Consider the following 27,344-nt stretch of genomic DNA (forward strand, 5'->3'; position numbering starts at 1 on the left):
ATAAAGTGTGATGTGAATATTTCAGTACAGGATGAGGGCAGAGGAGAGAAGTGAATAGAGAAAATTTTCTTACACGAAATAAATTTTGAAAAAAATTTCTGTCTTCAAGATTTTAGTTAAGATTAGCTTGTAGACCTAAGAGTGAATTGTTCTGTGTTGAATTCATTTGTTTAAATAGACTTTGTTGGATTTTTCATTTTAGGGAACAGATTTGCTGGCTTTTTTGCATGTGTGTGATATTTTTAAATTGTAAAATATCTTCACACATAAAGAAGAATATGCATAACATATATAAAGGTATAAATCAGGGGTTGGCTGACTAAGACCCAGGAGCCAAATCCAACCTGCTGCCTGTTAAAGTTTTATTGGAACACAGGCACACTTACTTGTTTATGTATTGTCTATGCTGCTTTTGTGCTACAGTAGCAGAGTTGAGTAGTGATGACAGAGACTGTATGGCCGGCAAAGCCTGAAGCACTTACTGTCTGCCTTTTACAGAATAAGTTTGCTGACTCCTGGTGTAAATAATAGGAAAATGAATGAATACTCCTGTGCACATGGCACAGTTAAGACATGGAATATTATCACTAGCTGTGAAGCCCTCCCTGGGTACACATCGTCAGTTGCATCCCCCCTTTTTCTCATTGGAGATGCCTCATTGGATTTTTCCATTCAGCTCAGAAGCCAAACAACCTAGAGGTATACAAAGAAAAAGGCAGCAATCATTCTCTCTCCCTAACTTTATCCTCCAAGGTAATCAGTGTTATTAATTTGCTTATTTTTTCACACTTTTCTTCATGTTCAAGCAAAGCATGTATAAACATTTATTTGCCCAAAGTTAAACAGCAGATTATAACTTTACTATGCTTGTACTAACCTACCTTTTAAAGCACTTACTGTTTGTCAGACATTGTGCCAAGTACTTTACATGCATTATATACTTTCCTCTTAAAATAACCCTGTGAAATAAGTGTTACTGTCTCTGTTTTATAATTGAGGAGAGTCAGATAGCAGGTGGTCACACCAGAACTCAAATCCAGCTTGGGCAGTGAGAATCCCTCACGTTTGTAAGGCACTTTCAGTTCCCATAGGCTTATCATAGGTGCTGTCTTGACTGGTCTTCACAAGCCTGAGAGGTGAGAGAGGCAGGGTTTTCCTTCATATGTTAGCAGGAGAAAAAGGAAGCTTGGAAAAGTGATGCACCCAGGATTTTCAGTCAGTAAGTGACTGGTGGGACTAACTCAAACCTCTTGACTTTTTTTCTGCTCCCCATGTGTACTGACTGAGAACAGCTTTTGTCCTCCTGTTCTCCTGGGACTGGACTGTTTGACTCCAGCCTCTCTGGCTCTGTGCTCAAGAGAAGCTGCCTGGCTTACAAAAATTGGGGCAGGTTGGGGGCAGGGAACCTTTGGATTTTTCCACCCTTAGAAGCTGAAAGTTTCTGGTACAGCCTTTATTTGTAAAACCATCCCTACCCTAGATTCCCTGCCTCCTTCATCATTCCTCCTTCCACCTCCCCCATCAGGACTTCTGCATATGCGCTGCACAGGCCCACATACTGCACAGTTCCTCCAGGCACCAGCCACTTGGATGACCTTTCTCTTCTCATAATTCTAATAGCTAATTTTTAAATGCCAAGGTTCCCAGCCCTGGTATGCCTTAAAATCACTGGGCACTGGATACGTTCTCATGTATCTCTGGTGGAGATAGAGTGCCTGAGGCACAGAATTTGGCAATAGCTAGTGCGTTTACTCTTGACCCAGCAATCCCACTTCCAGGGAATCTCTCCCAAAGATACACTGGCAAAAGTACGAAAAGATGTGTGCACAAGGTTATTCTTTGCAGCATTATTTGTAATAGCAAAAGTTGGAAACAACTCTGACATCCATCAATATGGGACTGGTTGAATATTGGTACATGAGCATAGCTTTTCAGTAGCACAAAGGAATGAGAATATACACTGCTGTGGATGGAGCGACTCCAGGCCATATCGTTAAGTAAAATAAACATGCAAGGTGGAGGAAAGGGTATAGTACTTTATCATTTATTTAAGAAAGCAGGTGAAAGAAAGTCCATATTCATGGATTGGAAGACTTTATATTATTAAGATGGTAACACTCCCCAAATTGATCTATAGATTACATGCAATTCGTATCAAAATCCCAGCTGGCTTTTTTGCAGCAATTTGTAAATTGATCCTAAAATTCATATGGAAATTCAAGGAACCTAGAATGACCGAAACAATTCTTTTTTTTTTTTTTTAATTGAGTATAATTGACCTTCAACACTATGTTAGTTCCAGGTGTACAGCATAGTGATTCGATATTTCTGTACATTACAAAATGATCACCACAATAAGTCTAGTTACCATCTGTCACCGTACAAAGTTATTACAATATTATTGACTGTATTCCCCATGCTGTGCACTTCATTCCAGTGGCGCATTTATTTCGTAGTTAGAAGTTTGTACCTCTTAACCTCCCTCACCTATTTCACTCATTCCCCCCACCTCCCTCCCCTCTGGCAACCACCTGTTTGTTCTTTGAATCTATGAGTCTGTTTTGTTATGTTTGTTCATTTGATTTGGTTTTTAGATTCTACATATAAGTGAAATCATATGGTATTTGTCTTTAAAGCTTTAAAACTTTAAAACTCTTAAAAGAAACTATAGGTTTAAATCTTCCTGACCTTCTTGGATGTGAAACCAAAAGCATAAGTGACAGATTCAAAAATAGATAAACTGAACTTCATGAAAATTAAAAACCTTTTGTGCTTTAAAGGACACTATCAGGAGAGAAAACAACCCACAGAATGGGGAGAAAATATTTGCATATTACAATGTATGTCAAATAAGAGGCTTATATCCAGAACATATTAAAAACTCTTACAACTCAATAATAAAAAGACAACCCAATTTATTTTGAAGTATAGTTGATTTGCAATATTATATTAGTTTCAGGTGTACAGCATTGTGATTCAGTATTTTTACAGATTATAGTCCGTTAAAAGTTGTCACAAGATAATGGCTATAATAATTCCCTGTGCTATACAATATATCCTTGTTGCTTATCTATTTTATATATAGTAGTTTGTATCTCTTAATCCCATACCCCTAATTTGCCCCTCCCCCTTTCCCTCTCCCCTTTGGTAACCATTAGTTTGTTTTCTATATCTGTGAGTCTGTTTCTGTTTTGCGTATATGTTGGTTTGCATTATTTTTTAGATTCCACATGTAAGTGATATCATACAGTATTTGTTTTTCTCTGTCTGACTTATTTCATTAAGCGTAATGTTCTCTCAGCCCATCCACGTTGCTGCAAATGGCAGATTTTCATTCTTTTTTGTTTGTTTTTTGTTTTTGGCTGCATTGGGTCTTCGTTGCTGCACGGGCTTTCTCTACCTGTTGTGAGTGGGGGCTACTCTTCGTTGTGGTGCATGGGCTTCTAATTTCGGTGGCTTCCCTTATTGCTGAGCACGGGCTCTAGGCACACGGGCTTCAGTAGTTGTGGCGTGCGGGCTCTAGGGAATGCGGACTTCAGTAGTTGTGGCGTGTGGGCTCAGTAGTTGTGGCTCACGGGCTCTAGAGCGCAGGCTCAGTAGTTGTGGCTCACGGGCTTAGTTGCTCCGTGGCATGTGGGATCTTCCCAGACCAGGGCTCGAACCCGCGTCTCCTGCATTGGCAGGCGGATTCTCAACCACTGCGCCACCAGGGAAGCCCCTCTGCTCACATTTCTCTGGAAACAGGAGGCAGGGCATGCCATGCAGGGCCACTGAGGGAGCACTGAGGTCAGTCAGGGGGCGGAGGAAGCAAGGGGAAAACGTGGGCAAGAGCCTTTACTGTGGTTTCTCTGGGAGGGCAGAGGTAGCAAGGGGAAAACGTGGGCAAGAGCCTTTACTGTGGTTTCTCTGGGAGGGCAGAGGTAGCAAGGGGAAAACGTGGGCAAGAGCCTTTACTGTGGTTTCTCTGGGAGGGCGGAGGTAGCAAGGGGAAAACGTGGGCAAGAGCCTTTACTGTGGTTTCTCTGGGAGGGCGGAGGAAGCAAGGGGAAAACGTGGGCAAGAGCCTTTACTGTGGTTTCTCTGGGAGGGCAGAGGTAGCAAGGGGAAAACGTGGGCAAGAGCCTTTACTGTGGTTTCTCTGGGAGGGCAGAGGTAGCAAGGGGAAAACGTGGGCAAGAGCCTTTACTGTGGTTTCTCTGGGAGGGCAGAGGTAGCAAGGGGAAAACGTGGGCAAGAGCCTTTACTGTGGTTTCTCTGGGAGGGCAGAGGTAGCAAGGGGAAAACGTGGGCAAGAGCCTTTACTGTGGTTTCTCTGGGAGGGCAGGGTGAGCAGGCTTAGGATTGGCTAGTTTGAATAGCCTCAGTGGTCTCTAGGGTAAAGGCGCTGTCTCTAGTTGTCTGGTACCTCACCCTGAGATGATTAGGGCAGGGGATAGTGAACCCATGAAGGAGGTGGTTGAGGTATGGGCTCTGGATTGATTAGTGTGCATATGTTATTATATGCACTTACAGGCCTCTAGGAATTAGCTAACTCTGGGAGAGGCAATCGCTCTAGTGCCCGCAAGGCCCCAGATGTCAAAGCAACAAATACAGGAAATAAAAAGGTGTGATTAATATAAATGGTGTAAACAAACAAAGGGTTACCTATAGAAAAAGGGAAAAAATAAGGTGAAGACGGACTTTTTTATAGATTTGACTTTGGAATTGTATAAATATTTTGCGTAATTATAAAACAAAATTAAATTTCAAGAAGGGAATTCCTAAAGAAGGAAAATAAATGCTCATTCAGTTGGTGACATAATCATTCAGAGAGGAACATTTCCAAGTAATATCTTAATCGGTCTTCAATAATGATATTGTTGGTAGAGGGATTGATACTGCTGTTTTGAGACTATTGTGTGTATAGTGTAGGATAAAGCAAATAAGTAGTTAAGGTGGTGATGCTGAGAACTAGGACTTTGGGTATGAGAGAAAGGAGATACAGATAGAAAATCTATGAGGTTAACCCCAAACTTGATGTTTTTAATTTTGAATTGGAAGTGTCAGTATGAACTCCTGATGTAATTTATCTTAAGGAAACTGAAACAAAAGTAAAAACTCTATTTCTAGCTCTGCCTACTGAAAGGCTTAGAAACAGTGTAGCAATGAGCAATCCTAGTGCCCAGATAGTGGTCTCTAAAAATCCATTTCTTAATAAAAAGTAACTGGGGCTCTTTGGAGAGTTGACCGATTCCAGGTCTGGAGCAAGTCAGTGTAAGATGAACTTGTCTTGTCATACCAGATGGCAAGGAAGTTATGTAGGTCAACTTGAGTCATGTCAAAAGAACTCAGAAACCAACTTGAAAAGGCTTCTACTGGCCAAAGATGAGATGATTTTGAGCATGATAAGGATAATAACTGCAGTGGATTGAAATACATCAAATATGTTTAAATTCATGAGTTCATAATGATACTAAAGCAAAACTCATCAGTCACCTTTGGAGAATGCTAGAGAATCAACTCATTATTCAGAGTAACCACATAGTTGATGAAGAGTGGCTCTGAGGGGAAATATTCCAGCTAATAGAGACAGAATACCACCATTTTGCAACCTCTAAGGAATTAATGCATCTAAGCAATGATCATCAGTGTCTGGTAACATTCCAAAAAGAGGTAATCAGACATTACATACCTCTTGATAAAAGTCTGAAGTAATTGAACCAAAAAAAAAAAAATAATGCCACCTGAATCTGATCAAACCATTAGCACTTACTTTCAATTTACAGGAAATTGGATAGGAGAGGTGGGAGGAACATGTTAAATTACATCGTGGGGATGCAATCAGTAAAACCTGTTATGTGGGAAACTGCATCCTTGCTACTTTGAGTCTGGTCCATAGATCAACAGCGTAAGCATCAGCTGTGAGCTTTTTAGAAATGGAGACCCTCAGGCCCTATCCCAGACCTACTGAAACAGAATATGCATATTAACAAGCTTCCCAGGTGATTCACATGCACATTTCAAGTTGGAGTAGCACTGTTCTATGGAACAAATAATCTAGAGTCTCCAACAAAGAAATTGTAAGAAAAAAAAAATGAGATGGAGGGGCAACTCAAAGATTAAAAGACATTTGGAGGCATATCAATTATTTGCAGGTAGAGAACCTACTTGTATTCCATTCAAACAAACACATTTTAAAGTTATGAAATAATTAAGAGAATATTTTGGATTTACTTCGAAATAATCTGGGTGGTAGAGAGAGGAAAGTAGGTAGGGATGTAGATGAAAATAGAGTTTGCTACAACATGCTAGATTTTGAAGCTGGGTGATAGGTACAGGGTTTATTATTTTAATTTCATATTAAGATTTTTTCTATAATAGTTTAAAAAGGAGTTGGCTAAAATGGCTATAATCAAAAAGGTAGTAACAGGTATTGTCAAGAGTGTGGAAGAAATTAGAACCCTTGTACATTGCTCATGGGAATGTAAAATAGTGTAGCTGCTTTGGAAAATAGTCTGGCAGTTCTTCAGAAGGTTAAACAGGGAGTCAATATATAACCTAGCAGTTCCACTCCTAGGTATACACCCAAGAGAAATGAAAACATACGTTCACACAAAAACTTGCACATGAATGTTCATGGCAGCATTTTTTATAATAACCAAAAAGTGGAAACAACCCAAATGTCCTTCAAATGATGATATGTTCATTAATATAAAATATAGCATATCCATATGATGGAGTACTATTCACTCAGAAGAAGAAATGAAGTACTGATACATGCTACAACATGGATGAACCTTGAAAACATTATGCTCAGTGAAAGAAACCAGTCATGAAAGACTACATATTGTTATGATTCCATTTATAGAAAATGTCCAGAATAGGCAAATTTATAGAGACAGAAAATAAATTAGTGGTTAGGGGGAGATTTGTGGAGATATGAGCATTTTATTGATACATTCCCATGACTGCTGATGGAGTGGGGGAAATTTTGGCAGGGAGGGGTGATGAAAATGTTCTAAAATAGATTGTGGCGATGGTTGTACAACTCTGTGAATATACTAAAACCCATGGAATTCTACACTTTAAATGGGTGAATTGTATGATATGTGAATAATATCTCAGTAAAGCTGTTATAAAAAAGGGAAGGAGAGCCTAATACTGATACCCGTGCTCCAGGCTTCACCCAACACTAATCAGAATCACTGGGAGGAAAGTTGTCTAGATGATTCTAATGTGCAACCAGGACTGGGAACCACTGTATTAGAAAGTTAGCCATCAAGGATTGTTAGAAGAGAGGGGCAAGATTATCTATTTGAAATGATAGCCTTGAGGGGAAGCCTCAGGGATGGCATCATAGCTGACCAGTCTGCACGGAAGAGGCAAAAATCTACAGTGCGGAGCCCTCTGGGTGCACATTATCTATTCCTGTGGTACTAAGTAGAATGGAAATAAGTATGAGAAGTCTTTTCTTTTTTCCAATAAGTCTGTTAGTTCAGAATTGGTCATCTTCAGTGTAACACCCATAGGTGTTAGGGTTATTTGTGCCGCCAGGTGGTCTAGCTTCTTCTAAGTTACTCAGAATGAGCACAGACTTTGTCGATGGGCTTTGGGGGTACTAAATCATAAACCAAAAGCAACAGTCTAAACAATTAATTTCCCTGAGTTTCTTTCTTCCAGAGAGTGTTCTAGATATTAGTGAGAATCTATAATTTTTTTTTTGCTCTCCCATTGTTACATTGCTCCAGATGAGTAGACATAAAGCCAGCTGTAGTGTTCCCATCTCTCTTCAAAAGCATTTATTAGTCAGGTGACAGCTTCCTCTACTGTTGGACTGGGCAGCAGAGAGGGAATTTGAAGATGTACTGCACATGGTGTTTGGCTTTTGAAGAGAAGCTTTGGAGAACTGGCCTTGGATTCTGGTTTCCCTGCCCTTTGCAAGTTATTGATTGCCCTGGACTTTCAGTTTCCTTAATGAATGAATGAAGTTTAGACTAGGTTCTCCTGAAGCTTCTAAAATTTTGTGGTTTACTACATCTATCTTTATAGAGGCTGTAAATATAGGATGGTGGTTAAGAGTTTGTGCTGTGGAGCTTGGTGACCCGGCTCTGCTGTTTCCTGGCTCTGTGACTTTTGATAAGTTGGTTAACCTCTTTGCACATTGTTTCCCCCATCTGTAAAACGGGGATTGAGAATAATATGTACCTCACGATTTTCTTTACTATAAAATGTTTGGAGCAGTCTAGCCTATAATTTTATTGATATGCTAGCAATTTATCCTAGACAGGTCCCTCACTCTAATTTAGGCGTGATCAGAACTCTCTCTTACTACCAAATGCAACGTTGTGTCTGTTATCCCAGGTGGTAGATGTTTTTGGAAAGGTATAAAACAACCATACAAAAGTGTTCGGGCAGTATATAAGAAGTTTTAGTTTCATACTAAAAATATTCTCTAGTATTTTAGGAAGCATATTAGATGTTCTAATTCTACTTTTTTCTCCCTGCCCTATATCCACATATAGGTCAGTTCTCCTCGGGTCTCGGGGACTTGACATATCCCACATCTCCCAGCGATTGGAGAGTCTGAGTGCAGCCACCACCTTTGAGCCTCTTGAGCCTGTGAAGGACACAGACATTCAGGTAAGAGCTGCTAGGTACCAGGACTGGTGCAGGTGCAACCCTGAGCATGCAACCCAGGCTGAAGGCCCTGGCCTTTTGTTCACCAGCTGGTTTAGGAATACCACATTTCTTTGTTAATTCTCTTCTTCCTCAGATATTAAGAAAATGGGAGGCTCAGCTTTAGAGGAACATTGGATTATTTTCAGAGTGCTCTGTAAGACTGAATTTAGGAAAGCATTTCCGACCTGCACTTTTTAAATTATTATAATTATGAGCACAGATTTCTCTTCCTTCTTTGGGCTTAATCAAAGGCACGGAGACATTAGTTGTAAGTTTCTCTTGCTTTCTTTGCTAGATCTCAAATAATTTTACTATTCGTCTTCCACATTTCTTTTCTACATCTTGCTTGTGTGGCTTGGCAAAGAGCTGGGGAAAACAGAGTACTATTTACTGAAACCTACTCATCGATTTCTAGGAAGTATTTGGCTCCATTAGTGGCACCAGGAAATGGTCTAATAGAGCACTCCTGTCTCATTTAACCTAGCATGCCACTGGCACAATTGATTGCTATTTTAATCTAGTCAGAAACTGTTTTTTTTTGGTATGTGTGTGTGTGTGTGTGTGTGTTCAAAATTGTTAAGGAAAAATCTTGTGATCCATTTAGTTGTTTGGTTTTTTTTTTATATTTGTTTATTCATTTATTCATTCATTCATTCCTTCAGGCTGCGCCAGGTCTTAGTTATGGCATGCGGATTCTTTAGTTGTGGCACACGGACTCTTAGTTGCGGCATGCATGTGGGATCTAGTTCCCCAACCAGGGATTGAACCCAGTCCCCCTGCATTGGGAGCACAGAGTCTTACCCGCTGGACCACCAGGGAAGTCCCGTGATCCATTTAGTTTTGAGGAATTGGAACACTGACTTGTGTTAGAGTGAAGGGATAGTGGGATACCATTTTTATCATTGATTTACCTTTGAGATGAAAGGATGCAGGTCCTACAAAGGCAAATCCTAGTACAAATGGATCTGTTATTTATTATTTGGGCTCTATTTGAATTAATACTCTTTACCCCACTACCCTTCCGAGAACTGTTTTAATCCATCTAAAGTAATGGCCATAATTCTACTGCATTTATTCCACTTGAGAAACCTAAAACCCTCAACTTTGAGTTGAGAGTTCAGTAACTATAGATATTCATTATTTTCCCTGTTATTGATATGTTCCCAGAGTATGAAAATCCAGTTTTTTTCCAGTTTTATATACTAAATTATATTTGCCTATCACCTTATAGATGCCTTCTTATTTCCGTGTAATCTTTTTTTTTTTTAATTAATATATTTATTTTTAGCTGCATTGGGTCTTCATTTCTGTGCGTGGGCTTTCTCTAGTTGCTGCGAGCGGGAGCTACTTGTCGTTGTGGTGCGCGGGCTTCTCACTGTGGTGGGTTCTCTTGTTGCGGAGCACGGAATCTAGGCACGCTGGCTTCAGTAGTTGCAGCACACAGGCTCAGTAGTTGTGGTTCACGGGCTCTGGAGCGCAGGCTCAGTAGTTGTGGTGCATGGGCTTAGTTGCTCCGCAGCACGTGGGATCTTCCCAGACCAGGGCTCGAACCTGTGTCCCCTGCATTGGCAAGCGGATGATTTTTAACCACTGTGCCACCAGGGAAGCCCTTTCCGTGTAATCTTAAAATGGCATGAAAAAAAAAAAAAAAAATGGCATGTATACTTGCCTCTTTTTTTTTTTTTTTTAAGTTTTAGCTGTTGCTCTCCCCACCTTCTATTTCAACTGCTTGATGCCCTAGAAACAAATACTTACTCCCATAACAGGTGAGTGAATGAGATATAGCTCAAATAATTTGAATAATCACCATATATTTGGGGAAGTATTCCTAATAGTGTGGAAAGAAATGGCACTTGCTGAAAGGTTATTTGTTTGTTTGTTTGAGTTGTTTTTAATGTTTAAAATGCCAAATAAGTTGTTTATTTTAAAAACTGCTTTTTAGATTTTCTTTGGCATATTTGTAATACATATTTGGAATACCCAGCAACATTTAGCAATGCACTTCATGAATTCCAACTGATGTGGTACAGCATTTTTTGCTTTGAGATATTAATGACAGGTTTATAAATGTATTGAGTCATAATGATCATTTATTCTAACCTTCTACTTTATGCATGAACACTGTCCTTCAATAGCCCCATTAGGTGGCTTCCTAGCAATGCATGCTTGGTCACATCAAAGAGAGTTTCGTAATTTGGAATGAGCACGGCTAAGAGTTTTGGTCCTGCACCACTGGGAAGTCTTTGAACTTTGAGAGGAAGGATGCCTCCATTTCAAAATTTTACCTCTCAGTTGAGCTTTTCTGGAATAGCTTATTCATAGTGAAATAGTGAAATGGTCACTCCAAGGTAAGTTTTGATTAATTGGGAATTGATAATCTAGACCTGAAGTAAAGATTTAAGACTAACTAGTTTCAAAATAAAATCCTCTATTGACTTCATCTTCTTGCCAGCAAAGGCTTAAAGGAGAAAATTTAACTTCTAAAGGGCTGAGTCTTTGGCCTAATCTGAGATAGCTCTAGTGATTGATAGAGATTGGAGTTTTAAGTTGTATTGTGTGGCTCAGCTGATCTATGCCTAAACTTCCTGTACACATAGTAGTATCATGTCCTTCCCTGACTTCCTGCGTAGTAGTCAAATATAGGAGCCAAGCCAGCTTTCACCCTTAGCATGGAGTGGTCCTCCTTTTAATTCTTCTCTTAATGTGTTGTTTGTCCAAGAAGAGTTAATTTGGACATTTTCAATTTTTTGTTTTTAAAAAGGCCAGATATACTTTTTGATGGACATTTTTTTCTCATTTATTTTTACCAGCTTTACTGAAATATAATTCACATACCATAAATCTGATCGATTTTTGTGTATGAGCTTTTGTTTTCCAACCAGTGCAGTTTTTGAGATGAGAACGCACCCTAATCCCACGTACTGAGTATCAGTCAGAGTGAATTTATTATGTCAGCTTATAAATTCATAAAAGGAAATGCTGAAGGATCCTTTGACAGGTGCTGTCCAAGACTTTGTACCATCCATTGTTTGCATTACTTATAAGCTTGGAAAGGCATTTTCCCATGAATAGGTTATCCTTTTCTCTTTGGTAAACATTGATTGTATTTCCTTCTTTTTCTAATGGAGCTTGAAATTAATACAGGTTTTTTGTTGTTTGTCATAAACAGTGATGTTGGCATGCATTGATAATGCATTTTTAAAAGACTGCTGTGGCCAGCAAAGGTAACATATTTAAATAAACCCACTTAAATATATGTATGGCTGATGCTAGTGGAATTTTTTTTTAATGTTTATTGATTTAATTTTTGGAAATGGTCATAAAGAAGGCCTACACATTTTTGTAATAGAGCTGAAGAGCCATAACTGTTAAGAGGACATGGTACTAAAACAACTGTACTGCTCTATTCTGAGTGACTTTGTGGCGCTTGCAAGTATGGTTCCTCTCACAGAGATCCACTTGCTCACTTCCGTCTTTGGAAAAAAATATAGAGGGCAGACTACACATTTTTACTGTGGTCTGAACAGACCTAATGTACCATGGATGATGTGTATTATATAGTAATAAAGTGCACAGTTACACAGTTCAGTTATATTCTGGGCTTTTTCACTAGATTACATGTATTTTTCAAAAGGGCTCTGCAGAAATAGCCTGGGTTGGCCGAAAAAAATGGGAGCTGCAGTTTCTCGGCGTTAGGCTGTAATATTTCCAAATGGCATTAAACCAAAATATAATAATATTATTGCTGAACTAACTGTATTAGATTCCTATGGCTGCCACAGCAAATTACCACAAACTTAGTGGCCTAAAACATTAGAAATGCATTCTCTCACAGTCTGGAGCTCAGAACTTTGAAATCGGTGTTGGCAGCGCCCTCCGAAGGCACGAGAGGAGACTCCGTCCTCTTTTAGCTTCTGGTGGCTCCTGACATTCCTTGATCTGTGGCAGCATAAGTCCAGTTTGCCTCCATCTTCATAGGTTTTTTGTCAGGTGTGTCAAATCCACTTCTCCCTTCTCTTATAAGGACACCAGCCATTGAATTTAGGGCCCACCCTAACTCCAAGGTGGTCTCATCTTGAGATGCTTACCTTAATTACATTTGCAGAGACCCCATTTCCAAATAAGATCACATTCACTGGTACCAGGAGTTAGGACTTAGACATATCTTTTTGGCAGTACCCACTTCAACCCACTATACTTACAGTGCCAGAACATTTAAAACTGTAACTTAACTGTAATAAATGAAACATCTTCAAATCTAACTCTGTTTCATGGAGGAGTTTCAGGATAAGACATCTATTTCTAGTTCCAGGGACTGCAAACCTCAACCAAGTATCTGATCTCATCCTCAGCACTCTCTTTCAGGCCTTTGGAAAGTGAGGCTGACAACCCTTGTCTGATTCCAGAGTTTAGTCATAGTCATTCTCTCCAAACAGGTTAATGTTCTAGAATGTGTTTAAGAGATTTCTCAAGAGACATTTTCCAACTAGAAACAGTCTGATTTTTTTTTAAAGTAGTTTTTAGTACTCTAGTTTACAGGGTAAGTTAAGTATAGGTAGGATTAAATTGGGGCGGGGGGGGCGTGTGAGAAAGAGATTTCTACTTCAGCTAACCAGGTTACCAAACTCTTTCATTTTCCTTTTATACTTTAGGCCTTTGCTCACCCCCTTCCTTTAGCGTGGAGTAGCGCCTCTGAAAATGTCTGAGCCATTATGTCAGTCTGACCCTCTTAAGGCTTTCCTAGATGCCACCTCTTTCATAGTCTCAGATCTCTCTTCTCATGGCCTCCAAATATAGCATGTCGGCTTTACTGCTTAGGAAAAAACAAAACTTTCTGAATGTTCCCGCACAAAGTAAACAACTTTAGATTATGTTGTTGGAATTGACTTAGCAACCAATTTAAATCTTGATAAATGAAAATGTAGCCCCTTCTACACACAAAAAAACCCTATATGGAACTAAACGTCTTCATAATATGCTAAATTTCCAGATGGAAATCTGTCCTGTATGAATAAAGAGAAAAAGAAGTCTTAAAAAGAGGATAAAATAACTATAAGAAAATGGTGCAATAATAATTGACTTGTTAAAAACTCGTTCTACTTACCACACTATATCTATAATAAAATATTCATTATTTCCTTCCTTTTTCTGTCCTTGGAAATGTAGAGTATACTCAAACCACTCTTAGCTTATCTTTTAAATAATCAGAAGAAGCTAAATGGCTTTGGTAAGCATAAAAATGAATCACTGGTGGTATAATCCCATATCACCTAAATTGTTATTTTCATGGTTTATCTTTTAATTTTATACCTTCAGAATTAAGGTACTGCTGATTAAATGCAGCTGTGTATTACAGCTAAGAGGAAAAAGTAGTTGTCTTGAGTGCTAATTGTGTGTTTGTAGTACTGGCAAGTTGTTGGTAAGGAATTGGTTCCAGAAATCCTGTGGCAGTTTGTTGAAAAGTTCAGACTTTCTTAGAATGATTAGTATGCTAATAGCAGTTCTTCAGGATTAGTACTAGCAAAGTATTAATATTGAGGGAAAGGTGCACCAAGCTTTCCCTAGCTCAAATTAGTTGAGGGAAGGTGCATTCTGAATGGGTGAACAATATCTTAATTCTGGAATTATTTTTAAAGAAATGTAGTTGCCATTTTCATCTATTCCTAGAAACTGAAACTGCTAAGTGTGTGTACCAAGGAGAGGTCTTACCAAAGCTGCTTTAGTAAATTAAGGAAGAGATGAGGTTCATTCATAAGAGTTGCATCTATTTGCATACTGATAATTTGTATAGCAATTCTGAGAAATGGTTTAAGTAGGCAAAACATACTTATCTTCCTTATTGTTTCTGCTCTTAATATGCTTGAGCAGTCTTTTTTGCAAATAATAGTGATCTAGCCCAAATTGGATGATTAGAAATTTTGAATTGATGGACTCTGAAGGAAAAAAACTTTGCTCTTCAAATGTTTTCACATAATATGAAAATGTAAGAGACTGTTGCATGGAATCTAACAGTGTGAAGATTTTTAGTTAAGCATTTGATTTATTGACCTCCTTTGTTATATTCCTCTTGCTCCTAAGAGAGTCAGTGGGAAGTTCATGGTAACCTTTCTTATGAATTTTTAGAGGACTTTAATGGATATTTGAATCTTGCCCTTTCCCAGCTTATAACAGCTGCCTATCCTAGACTTGAAACAACCTATAGGTAATGCTCTTGGGTTCACTAGCAAATGAATCCGGTTCCCACTGGATCCAAAGCCCGTTAGTTAGAGAGGAACCCTTTCCTAGAACAAATACCAGGTACGTTTTAGGCCAGAATTCAGTTGTAGTGGCTGAGGTGCGTGTGGAAAAGACACACATCACACTGTGTCCTGTGTTCTTGTTCAGGGCAGTAGCTGTGCTAGGCTTCGTCTCTTGAGTAAACACTGCGGTGCCCACATCACCCCCACTTAATGAGTACATTTGCTGTTCCTTGTCATTAAACCCTGACCCAGAGTAAATCTGAGCTGGTAAAAACCAGTAAACATGTAAAAAGGAAAAAATAGTGTCTTCACAGAGGCAGGTTAATGTGCCATCCTATTTTGTGTTTATAATTAGGTAGTCTAATGCTGATTGCTGTGGTAAGTACTGAAATGATTTAATTTTTCGGCCTGTTTGTGATAAGGGGAAAGGTAGACATTACGGTCTGGTGGCAAAGTACGCAGTTGTATTAAAGTGTCCTCTGAATGGAATTAAAAATGGTAACTTTGGAATAAAAATGGTGGTTAAAGGCATCGTCTGTGGAAAATGTGAAAAACTGCTTTTATGTGAGCCAAGTATATAAGATTTCAGCTTTTTTACTTAACCATTCACACTTACTCCTGAATGCAGGGCTTTCAGAACAAGCAAGTAAATGGATGCTGAATGCATTCTGTGCAGGCAGGAAATGACAGGCTTTTTTGTCTTCTCAGAGGTTTCTTATATCCTGTAGTGAGCAGGGGAATATCAATTACCAACTTAAGAAAGAAGTTGGAATGGTTCTGTAAGAGTATTTTGGAAGAAGCCCACGGCTAAAATATTTATCTAACAATTTAATAGAGCACTTCAAGTATTGGCCAGGCCCTGGTGCCTTTGAACTGGAGTTGAGTCATCCCCTCCCTCTTTACCAGCTTCTCTTAACCTGCCGATATCTATTGATGCCTCGGTACTCCGGAGATGCGGAACGTATATTGTTATCTTCAGTCTGGTATCTTTAAATTGCTTGGTTTCAGGAATCAGAAATGGGCTAAACTGTTTGATTTAAATGGGGGTTAAAACCTTGTCAAATATTGAATGCACTACTGTAGACCAGTCTGTCATTCTCAGATGGCAGCCCTTGACCCTGTGCGCCACTTTGATCTGCTTGCCACAGCGCCCTGTGATCTCTTATTTCTGTTTCGGAGTGTTCAGTCCAAGGCTTTCCGGGCCAGCAGCCTGATGCAGCTCCTTCCATTGGTGGTGGTTACAAAGTGTGGCTCCCTAGTTATAAAACTTTGGGGCCCAGGTTCTCCTTGTCTCCATTAAAAATCCACATTCTGTGAAGGAACTGAGAGAGGGGCTCAGACAGGGGAGACTCTTGGTTTTGCTTTTTTCTGTTTGTTGTTTGGCAGGGACCAGGAAAAGAAGCTGGGAGGTAGGATGGGCAACATTCTCTACTGACAAGACCAGTACTATAATTTCTTTTGCTGCAGAGCTCCCAGAACCAGTGTGTATTGTTTCCTTTTTGAGCATTTTCCTGTCTCGCAAATGGTTGGCTTCCATCTTGCACTTCAGATATGGAGAGGTTGAGTGAGTCCCACGCTCAGAGTGAAGGCAGCTCCTGGTCTGCAACACTAACAATGAGCAGCGGTGCACGCGCTGCTTCAGTTATCCTGGAGGGCGGAAGGGCTAGTCCCCACTTCTCACCATGGAGTGGCTGTGAGGCCGAGATGCCATCAGCAGAATCCCGCCTGTGCTTTTCAGTAAACCACAGCACTTGAAGCACTGCAGCAGAATCTGCTGAGCAGGGCTGGGCGTGACACAGCTTCCAAGAAACTGTACAAAAAGAACCTTTGTCTTATAAAACACATTTACAACTAGAGCCAGGCTATTCGTTTAGTTCATAACACAAACGGGAGGATTAGGTCAGCAGAACGTAAGTGGGAGTGTGGATTCACTGGCTGATTTTTATTACTACCTGATTTGATTTATTTCTTTGAATGACACGAGCACAAGGATATGGGGCAGAGTTTTCTCCATTCCTCCTTTATCTATTTAAAAAAAATTGTCTAATTAAAAAAAGCTGTTACTATCTTAGGGACAGGTAGACACAGCCATGGAAGGTTATAATATGCTTGATTTGCTCAAGGTACCAAAATATACTTGTATGATATTATCTGGGAGTGCTTTCTCATTTCTTACTCGGTTCTCTGTTATCCACAGTGCATATGAGTCTGTCTCAGCAGAAGCAGTCTCTAAATGAGCAGGGCCTGGTGAATCCTTGAAGGTTTAAGGCATTCACAGTAGCACTTGGCTCTGTGATGAGGCCCCACACTGCCCCACATGTCTTCATGTTGAAGGAATATGGTGATGGGTGTTGTATTCAGAAGGTGCTTACATAATCCGTGCTTCTCAAGTTTCTTTTTTCCCAATTTATCTCAGACTGAGAGATACTTTTATAAAATACAGCAAAAATGAATTACTAGAAAAAATGAAATAAAAGACATGCAGAATATAAGCCTTAGGTTTTGTTTGTTTTTTGTTTGTTTGTTTTTGGCCATGCCATGAGGCTTGTGGGATCTTAGTTCACCAACCAGGGATTGATCCTGGGCCCCAGCGGTGAAAGCATGGATCCTAACGACTGCCAGGGCCAGGGAATTCCTGTAAGCCTTAGTTTTTTAAATTAAATTCAGTGGACGTAAAATTACTCTGTCAGATTGCTATAAAAGTTTCTAAATGCTGATTCTCAGATTTTGTACTTACCTGCTGCAGACTGGGAACAAACTACTTGTGGACGGGTGCTTCTTCAGCTGTACTTTGGGTAGTACTAGTTTCAGTAGCTGTGTTTTCTTCCTTTCTCCTTTCCCCCCCACTTCCTCCCTCCCCTCCTCCCCGCCACTTTCCCTCCTCATCTCTTTCCCCTTCCTTTCCTGTCTCCCTTCCTTTCTTTTGTTTAGTTTACTTGTTGGTACAGTGAAACATGGCACCAAAGACAATTTTGAATTCCGGTTTTCTGTTTTACCCCAGCTAAAATAGGGAAGGCAAAGCTAAGGCTTACTGAACATTTATTGTGTCCAGACACTGTACTGAGCACTTTCTGGGTTTCCTCATTCAGTCCTTCCAGTAACCCTCTGAGGCAGTTACTATTGTTAACTCCATTTCACCAAGGAGGAGCCTAAGGCCTAAAAGGCTATTATGCCAGACTTGAAGTCCCTTCTGTGGGTTTGAGTTCAGTACTGTGCCCTTATTCCCCTAGGTTTTAAATTTCATTGTAGACTAATTTTCAGGTTATATTTGAAGGAGAAAGATGGTAGAAATAGGAAATAGAAGTATAGTTGATCACTCATTTAGAGCAAAATAAAGAGTATAAAGCCCACAGAGAATGGATGTGGTGGGCATCGCTCTTATTTATATAAGCTTAGTAGTAAAATAATGTTGATTGAGGGAGAAGCTGGAATGTGCTTTCTAAACCTTAATACAAACACTGCTGGTTTGGGGGGAAGATGAGTTTTGCAGGAAGGCCAAACCTGCTTCCTCCGTTTATTTCCAGGTGCTGGTTTTTTTTGCCATAGTTTTCTGCTTGCTGAGCTGTCAGTTTAATTTACTGTCTAAAGCCCAGCCTATTATTTCTCAGTTTTGCTGCCCTACAGGTACACTGTAAAGGATTTCTGTGAAATCCTGGAGCAGCTTTTAGTTTTGAAATGCCAAGGCTTTGTGCTTGTAAAAATAGGTTGGGTTCAGCTTCTTGCTTGATCATCTTTGTTTTGTTTTGCTTCTGAAGCTGAGCTGGAGTTAGAAGGATGATGCTAGAAGCAATTTAAAGGGCACATCAAATTTTTACTGTAATCCTGAACTATTGATTGTTGACTTATTTGTAGGTTTAATGCAGACCCATTTCCTTACTTAGCGTCTGACTGGCCATTAAGCTCTGGCAGTATGCCGGAATGTTGAAATCTTGCATCTTATAATATGATTTGGCTGCCTATGGGTATTATGTGTGTTTGGCTTTTAAAGACACAGGCAAAGCCCTCAACTTGGTGTGTGCTCCAGAGTACAGGAAAGAATTTCTGCACAGCAAAATTACTCACTTCTAGGAGACAGCACAAAAGTGAGGAGTTGACATTCAGCAGAACATTAATACCTGAAGTCATGCAAATTGTTACTCTTTGGACTAACTGGCTCTTAGAAATAAATGCAAACTAACATAACAGAATCTTGAAGAGAAGACCAGCAGGGAACTAACTGGGCAGGGGTGGTGGTGTGCAAAGAGTAGGTCCCAGCTAAGCAAGCACTCCCATGTAAGTGGTCCTCAGCGTGTGCCTGGTGCCACTCTCACAGTGTGAAGTTGAAATTAGAATCTAGCTGAGGGGCAGGTACAGTGTCCTGCTTATGGAGGGAGCTGGGCTCAGAGTGATTGGAAGAGAAGCAGTCATTGCCTATGAAAGACTTTTACCCTCCTTTTCACAACCTGGACACCTCTTGACTGGAATTGAGGGTGAGTGAAGGCTGAGGGGGTTAGATGACAAGAAAATATTAAATTTGGGATTTTAAGGGTGTGAATGAGAACTGAATGGCGTTAGAAGGGAAAATTCACTTTTCCCTCTAATTACAAAAACAAGATGTCCTTAGTTCACAGAACTTGGAAAATGGCTCCATAGTGTACTTTCTTGACTGTCACCATTTTGGGAGTGTTGAATTGTTTGGACCAGGTACTTGAAGCTGTAGAACATCTTTGAAATGACAAGGAAAATTGATTTATTTTAACAGGGGAGTGAGGAATTAGTCCATGAAGCATGTGTTAGAGATAGACTATAAGAATGGCCCTCATAGTTCAGAACTGGTCAATTCCTATGAAGTAATATACAGTCTTTTCCTTTATTCTGTAATGGAAAAAACTTCCTAATGTGTGAAAAGGGATCTGAGATGTGCAGATTTCATGAGCAACCATTATGTCATTTCACTCTCCCCCTCAAACCGTTGGGAAAGGACTTCCCTGGTGGCGCAGTGGTTAAGAATTCGCCTGCCAATGCAGGGAACACCGGTTTGATCCCTGGTCCGGGAAGATGCCACATGCCACAGAGCAACTAAGCCCGTGTGCCACAACTACTGAGTCTGTGCTCTAGAGCCCATGAGCCACAACTGCTGAGCCCGCGCGCCTCAGCTACTGAAGCCGACGCGCCTAGAGCCCGTGCTCTGCAACAAGAAAAGCCACCGCAATGAGAAGCCCTCGCACCGCAATGAAAAGTAGTCCCTGCTCACCACAACTGGAGAAAGCATGCGCGCAGCAACAAAGACCCAACGCAGTCAAAAAAAAATAAATAAATAAAATTTTAAAAAATTATTAAAAAAAAAAACCTGTTGGGAAAAATAGTTATTGAGAAGTTCTATGACTTTGCCCTAATTTAGAAGTTTTAGGGGGGAAGTAACAGGTTAGTAATTTTATGTGAACTTTGAGGGACACACCATAATAATCTTTCCATTCGTATAATACTTTGCAGTGGGCTTTGTCCATCACCGTCTTGTTCCTTACTGCAGTGTTTGAGGTGAGGTGAATGGGTGTTAGCATCATCTTTATCTTTATTTAGAAGCAGAAGAAACCGAGATCAAGATAGATTAGTTATTATCAAAGGTGGAACTTGAACCCAGATGCTTCTTAATACCTTGCCCTGTATCCTTATTATCATGCCTTGCTGAGGAAGGCATCAAGGGGTGGACTGGTTGGATAAATTCCTCCTCCTCCTCCTCCTCCTCCTCCTCCTCCTCATCATCATCATCATCATCATCATCATTATCACCATCACCATTGTCACCACCACCACAAAGATGCTAAGCTAGTTCTTTTGCCACTGGTCAAATTTCTTGATGTTTTGGTTCTTTCCCCTTAGACCTTTTCTTACTTGTTTTCTTTGAAGTGACATTTCCATTTATTCCTTTCCATGTGAAAGATTTGCTGGTTAACTAAATCAGTCATAGGTATGAAAATGCTACTTAGAAGGGTAATATTACAGACTGAGTGGGGACAAACCTCACTTTTTCCATCTGAGATATACTTTGGAACAAAAAGTGATACTGAACAAAAGTGTTGCTGCTGCTGATATGTTTTACAGATGTACTTTATGTGAAGGGGCCCAGGGTTTCTTGAGATTTGTCACACTAGAGCCTATCAGCCTTGTTTGTGCTGAGTAGGTCACTGGTGCCAAGCAAATGCAAAGTGGCAAACCAGAACAAATACCATATTTGAAACTTTAGGTGGACTAGACTGTCAGGGTTCAGAGCAGGTTAGGAGGGAGATTTTTTGTTTTTGTTTTTGCCAGTTTTTTGCTTTCTGTTTCACCCTCCCTGATTCTTCCTTCCTTTGGACTATCCTCCCTTCTTTAATTTTTTTCGTCTGTTCTTTTTGTCTTTTCTCCTTTTTTCCATTCATTCTTGCTTTCCTTCTGTCTTTTGCATCCCTCTTTCTTTCCCCCCCGCTGGTCCCCCCCCAGCCTTTTAGGCTGGCTGGCATCCGGAGCAGCCATTGCTAATGGGAGTATACCTCCTTTTTTGCAATCAAGTGGCAGCTGTGAAATCATGGCTGTTAGAATGGCTTCTGCAGCCAGGCAGCGTGCAGCCACCAGCGCTGTCTTGCTCTGTAGAGTGAGTCTAGGTGTGGGGTTGGGCTGGGCCTGGTGGAGAGGCTGGATCTACAGGAGCCTGGCCTTGTTGGCTGCCAGAGGTGGGCCTCTTCCTCACATGCTCTTGTTACTTGTGTTTTCTGCTTTTGCAAACCCCAAAGAGGTGGAATTTAGTTTATTCATCTGGCTAACCTGCTCATGCTTTGCTCTTTTAATGGGTACCCTGAAGTGCATTTCCTTATTTTTGGCCCTTGCCTAAAGCCTCTGCTAATATTCTACTTTTTTGGTGCCTGACTCAGCTTGATATTGAGGGTGTATAAGACTTTTCTGTTATAGTACATAGCTGTTTTGGGTGAGGCTGTTTCAACTTACTTGTTTTTTGAGGATTGATCATACATTAAAGCCAGATCCTAAGTAGAGAAGATGATGGGGAAGAAAATGACCAAGGAAAAGGGCACATTTGATTTTGTTTTTTATGTTTTAGGAATGAAGTTATAAATTAATCTAGCTCTCAACTTCATCTATGTTCTTCACCGTTTGTTAACTATTCATCCTACTAGCTCATATTTTGGGGAAAGGGGGAGTGTTATGGAATAGGGTTTGTTTTGGAGCAGCAAACATTGCAGAGCCCTTCAGGCCTCCAGGTTTTTCTTTGGGGATTAAGAGGGGAAAGGAGCTGCAAATCTCACCTTTGTCTTTGTATTAACTTTCTACTTCAGGTTGGTTTTAATTTCCTTCTCCATTCCTCTCATGAATGCATTTGACAACAGGAAAGAAGCTCTTTATCAGTGATTCTAAAGTGTGGTGCACAGATCAGCAGCATCAGTATCACCTGGGAGCTTGTTAGAAATGCAAATTCTCAGGCCCCACCTCAAAGCTACAGAATCCAAATCTCTGGAGGTGGGGCCCAGAATGTTCGTTTGAACAAGCCCTCCAGCATGAGGTCCACTGGGTTAAGTTATTACAGAAGTCTAGTTAGTATAAGTAAACCCTTCTTTTCTAGCCATCTCTGCCAACTTTTATACTTAGTCCACCTGTGGACTAACCCTGAACTTTCAGCCTGCAAAGCAGTATATTTATCTTCTAAGTGTTTGAGTCCATAAAGAATTTGTAACCACTCATGAAGGACACAGTGGTCAATAAAATATGTTAAAAACTTATATATATTAAAAACCTATGACTTATAATTGGTCATTGATTATTTTTTTACCATGGAGGTATTGACTCTGATACCGAGGCTGTAGCTTAAAATACACTGCCTAAAAAGCAGTCAGAGCCCAGTGGGGAATGAAGAAGAGAGGGGGATGGAGGAAAGGGAAGTGGAGGGATTAATAATCCCATCTTAGTTAATCATCACTTTCCTCTCTGATCACTGTGAGCGGATGTGCTATTGCTTCTGCAAATGTTAATAATTCATGGATGGACTGTGCCAAAAGAAGGCCTTAAATCTGGTCTCTCAGCAGATTAAATACACCGTCTGCCATCATTAGGAGCCAGGAGAGATGAAAGATGGACTTGTTGTTTTTATTCATTAACCTGATTTTCTCTGCCTTTCTCCTCAGCTCCTCTCATCCTCATTTTGTTTACCTTTTCATTTGCTTCTCTCTGTAACCCCCTCCTGCATTGAGTGAGCGCTAAAGATCTTGGGTCTACTGTTAATGACATTAGATTTTACTTTTCCTTACCTACTAGTAACAACAGATGCCATGAGAGAAAGCAGAGAGGCAGAATAAGTATTTCCTTGGAAATGTCTAAATCAGTCTGAATATTTTAAAAATGTATTAAAATGTGCAGCCTGTGGGTCTTAGAAATCATTTGAAATGGCTTCTCTTTGCTTTGAAGAGTAATTCTGTTGTATAGGCAGTTGAAGATATACATAGTGTTCTTCATATAGGTGTGGTAGCATTTTCCCATTTTACAGATGAGGAAACTGAGGCATGGTGTGAATAACTTGTGTAGGGTTACCTAGAACCCAGTTCTTTGACTCCCAACTTCAGCATGCTTTCCACTAGGTTTAATTACCTCTTGCCTTTAGAAATCATATGTAGGTAGCTTTACATGGTTTTTCACCGATAAGGCTTAAATAGAACTTAATTAGATTAAGTGTGACTAATATATAGGTAGCTTCACAGGAACACTTCAGGTTAAATTCTGAATGTGAGTTGCCCAGAAGCACCACAGTTGGAGAAGGCTGACGACAAGCTGCAGTTCTGTAGACATTTCTCGAGCATCTGAATAATAACCTTCAACAACTTATAGGTTAATCAATAAATATATTTGAGCACTTAACCCTGTGCATGATGCTTTGTTAAGCACCATAAGTGGATATAATATAGTCCCCATCTTTATTAGATCTTCAGTGTTTTAGGTCTACCGAAGGGGATTCAGCTACTTGAAATGTCCCAGTATTGACTTAAGGATGTGAGATGGCAAAATAGTAGAACTGGAAATGTTTTAATCACCTCAGTAGTTTGCTGGAGGACTTAGTATGTAAGAAGCATGTTAATAAAACTGGACCATTGTTTTTTTAAATGATTTTCACCTGTGTCACTGCTGGAAGGATGGTGGAGAGAATGGTGTGGGAAGAGCAGATTTTATTTTATTTTATTTATTTAAAAATTATTTATTTATTTATTTATTTATTTTTGGCTGTGTTGGGTCTTCGTTTCTGTGCAAGGGCTTTCTCCAGTTGCGGCAAGCGAGGGCCACTCTTCATCGCGGTGTGCGGGCCTCTCACTATCGTGGCCTCTCTTGTTGCTGAACACAGACTCCAGACGCGCAGGCTCAGTAGTTGTGGCTCACGGGCCTAGTCACTCCGTGGCATGTGGGATCTTCCCAGACCAGGGCTCGAACCCATGTCCCCTGCATCGGCAGGCAGATTCTCAACCACTGCGCCACCAGGGAAGCCCCAAGAGCAGATTTTAAAATCAGCCTAGTTTTCAAAAAACTGTTTTAGAATTGCAGATCCTCGTGTTCCTGTTGTAGAGATGTGGAGGGTGCAGTACCTCATTGAATTTGAAATTCTGACCAGATAATGAAATATATACAGGTTTTCCCTTGTTTAAATTACATTGAGGATTGAGTAATTTTAGTAATCCTTTTCTACTGAGGAGTCTTTTTTTTTTCTTAATCAATTTCTGGCCTCATCAGGGTTTTCTAGTTAATAACAGAAATAGTAAATAATATGCAGCAAAAAAATTGCATGAAAATTGAGGTTTTAGTGTCTTTTATCTAAAATAATAGTAATAATATGATAGACATTGCTTTAGGAAGCAAATCCAAACTCTGAATATCTGCATTTATTAAAGAAATCGTGGGGCGATATTTAGCTTTAGTATTCCTTCAAATAACAGCTTCCCTACTGAATTTAAAATAGACGTTGTTTAAAAGAGTTCTATTTACAATCAACCTGGTAAGAAATACATCTGTTGTGTAAAGTACATTGGTAACGAAACTAGCAACCCAGAAGCTGTTCTTTTCTATCCACCATCATCCTCCATGTAAGAACTTCAGATTCCATGAAATAGAGTCCATCAAGCACACACCCAGCCAGGTTTTGTTGGTACAGTGTCCCGTAGTGCTATGCAGAGAACTCAGGCCCTGAACCCAGGACCTGGACCTGTGAGAATCTGAGTTTCTCTGTGCTTTATTTTCTTAATCTATGCCATTAGGGAAATGAGTCACCCCTGAAATTTTATGGCTACAAGAAAAATGAGTCTGTATTTACTGTATTATTTCATTTATTATTATTGAGGTAGAAGTGCTTCATATAGTCGACAAGTTCTTGCCAAAATCTCTTGTTCCCTTTATCTAAATACTAAGGCTTGATTAGATGCTGTGAGTGTGTGTGTGTCTGTGTGTGTGTGTGTGTGTGTGAGAGAGAGAGAGAGAGACAGACAGACAGACCCAGACCCAGACCCAGACTGACAGAGAGCTCTCATTCTGAATTTCTGAAACTTTGGACTGCAGTGAATTGCCCTGGAGGAATATTTGAGGAGAGCTGCTTCCTCCTCCCACTTTAGCCCATTCCCATTAGTAACTGCACTTAACTGAGGAACTACTTCCCAAAAACATGTTTAAAGTGGAAATCTTACTTCTGAAATTACCTTCACCTACCTGCCTTAAAGTTTCTGGCCCACTTCTAAACCGTGTTCCCACCCCTTTTGGCTTATAGGCTTACCAAAGCAGAACCCTGCTCTGGGGCAGCAGGAACTCATCAGCTTCTCAGGCAGAGAGCTTTCTTCTCCCTGTTGTTTCTTGACCCCTGAGCAGACAAGTTTGCATATGAGCAACAGAGAGTGGACATTAATTTGTTTTACTGCTAAAAAAGATGTGCAGACATCCTCTGACTCTTTAGTGACTGCGTAAATCTAGTGGTCCTCACTTAATACTCAAGGCGAAATGTCATTGATAAAATTAGCAGGTTGCTTTTTCATTCTCAGCTGATTTGTCAGGACAGATCAGCTGTGAATACCACACCACTGACTTTGGCTAGGACCATCTCATTTTCCCGGAATCTCCTTGGCTCTAGATGCAACTGAGAAGGAAGCCGACTTTGGGAATTGAATACTGTTGGTAATATTGCTTAGTCACAAAGAAGAATTTGGTGCCTCTGCACATTGGCCAAGAACCACCTCAGCATCTGTCTTAATACCTAAGGCTGCAGTTATCTCAAGGAGCTGAAGAGATTTGAAAGAACAAACAATAAGCCAAAGTAATATTTAGCTCCCCTTTAAGTAGATGCTTCCATCTCCCTGGGTGGGGCCTGGTGAACACTAATGAAAATCAGTGAAGTGGTTTGTTGCATGCCCATTAAGGACAGCACGATGGTAGGCACTGATGACAATTAGAATAAACATAAATTCTGGATACTGCCCCCTAGAAGCTCCTTGTTTTCTACCTGGAGAGCCCAGACTAACATTCCTATAATAGGGTCAAACTGTCCAAGACAGTGTAAAGTGACTGGCAAAACTGAATGGGAATGACATGAGATTCTACATGCCATACGGAGTTCAGAGGAGAGGAAGGGGGTAATGACGAATGACTTCAAGGGTGATTGGGGATGATCCCCTGGGATAGTCAGGATCCCAATAGGCCTTGAAAGATTAAATGGGCTTAGCCTGCAGGAAGTGAAAGAAGATATGAGAGTAATAACCTGAACAAGGTCAGGGAGGTGAGAATAGAAGTTATGTGCTAAGAAATAAAGTCTGTCAGTGAGGGGGGGATCAAACATGGAAGGAGTGACTGCCAAGCAGTGGAGTGTAGGCAGTAGCTGTTAAAAGTTTTGGAGCAGGTAAATGTCAACACGGAAGGAGGGAGGGTGTGGAAACACTTAAGGAAGTTAGCATGGCCAGTGGAAGGATACCTGCTGCGGTGTTGTTCAGAGGCAATTGCAGTAATCCAGGCACAGTGATGATGGCCAGGACCAGGTTGGTGGCCGAGAAAGCGGAGAGGAAAAGATATGTGAGAGACATTTGGAATAAAACATCTGCTGCACTTGGTGCCTGTTGGGCTTAAGAAGGATGTTCAGAAATAACTCAAGGTTTGTGGCAAGAGAAGGATTGGTGCTGTTGGTGAAGCTGAGGAATTACCAAGGTTAACTAGATTGAGAGTTGAGATTTTGTTTCAGTTTTTGATGTTCTGACAAGACATCACCATGGAAATGCCCCTGAAACACTTAAAGGTAGGATAAGAATCACTACTCAGAAAATAGCTCCAGACAGAATTTTCCAGAGCCACTGGTCTAGAGGTAAGAGTTGTGGCAGTGCAAATGACTGTACAGGACGGGAAGCGTATAGCATGGGGCAAGGGACCAAGGTCTCAGTAAGGAGAGAGGAGTCAGGAGGAGGTTGGTGATGG

At 40.4% G+C, this 27,344-nt stretch overlaps 1 protein-coding gene across 6 annotated transcripts in view; it reads left to right on the plus strand.

The window, feature by feature from the left end:
- NUP93 (nucleoporin 93) overlaps window positions 1-27,344 on the plus strand; it is a 103,005-nt gene that overhangs the window by 18,066 nt on the left and 57,595 nt on the right. For 4 of the 6 annotated variants that reach the window (XM_059903899.1, XM_059903900.1, XM_059903897.1 and 1 more), the window contains exon 3: window positions 8,502-8,619. In XM_059903899.1, the coding sequence (XP_059759882.1) occupies window positions 8,502-8,619 (118 nt within the window). Of the gene's footprint in view, window positions 1-8,501; window positions 8,620-26,893; window positions 26,915-27,005; window positions 27,028-27,344 lie in introns of those variants that run through there. The other 2 variants (XM_059903904.1, XM_059903903.1) reach the window with 2 other exon arrangements.

Source organism: Balaenoptera ricei, chromosome 19, assembly GCF_028023285.1.
Source record: "Balaenoptera ricei isolate mBalRic1 chromosome 19, mBalRic1.hap2, whole genome shotgun sequence".
NCBI classification, from domain to species: domain Eukaryota; kingdom Metazoa; phylum Chordata; class Mammalia; order Artiodactyla; family Balaenopteridae; genus Balaenoptera; species Balaenoptera ricei.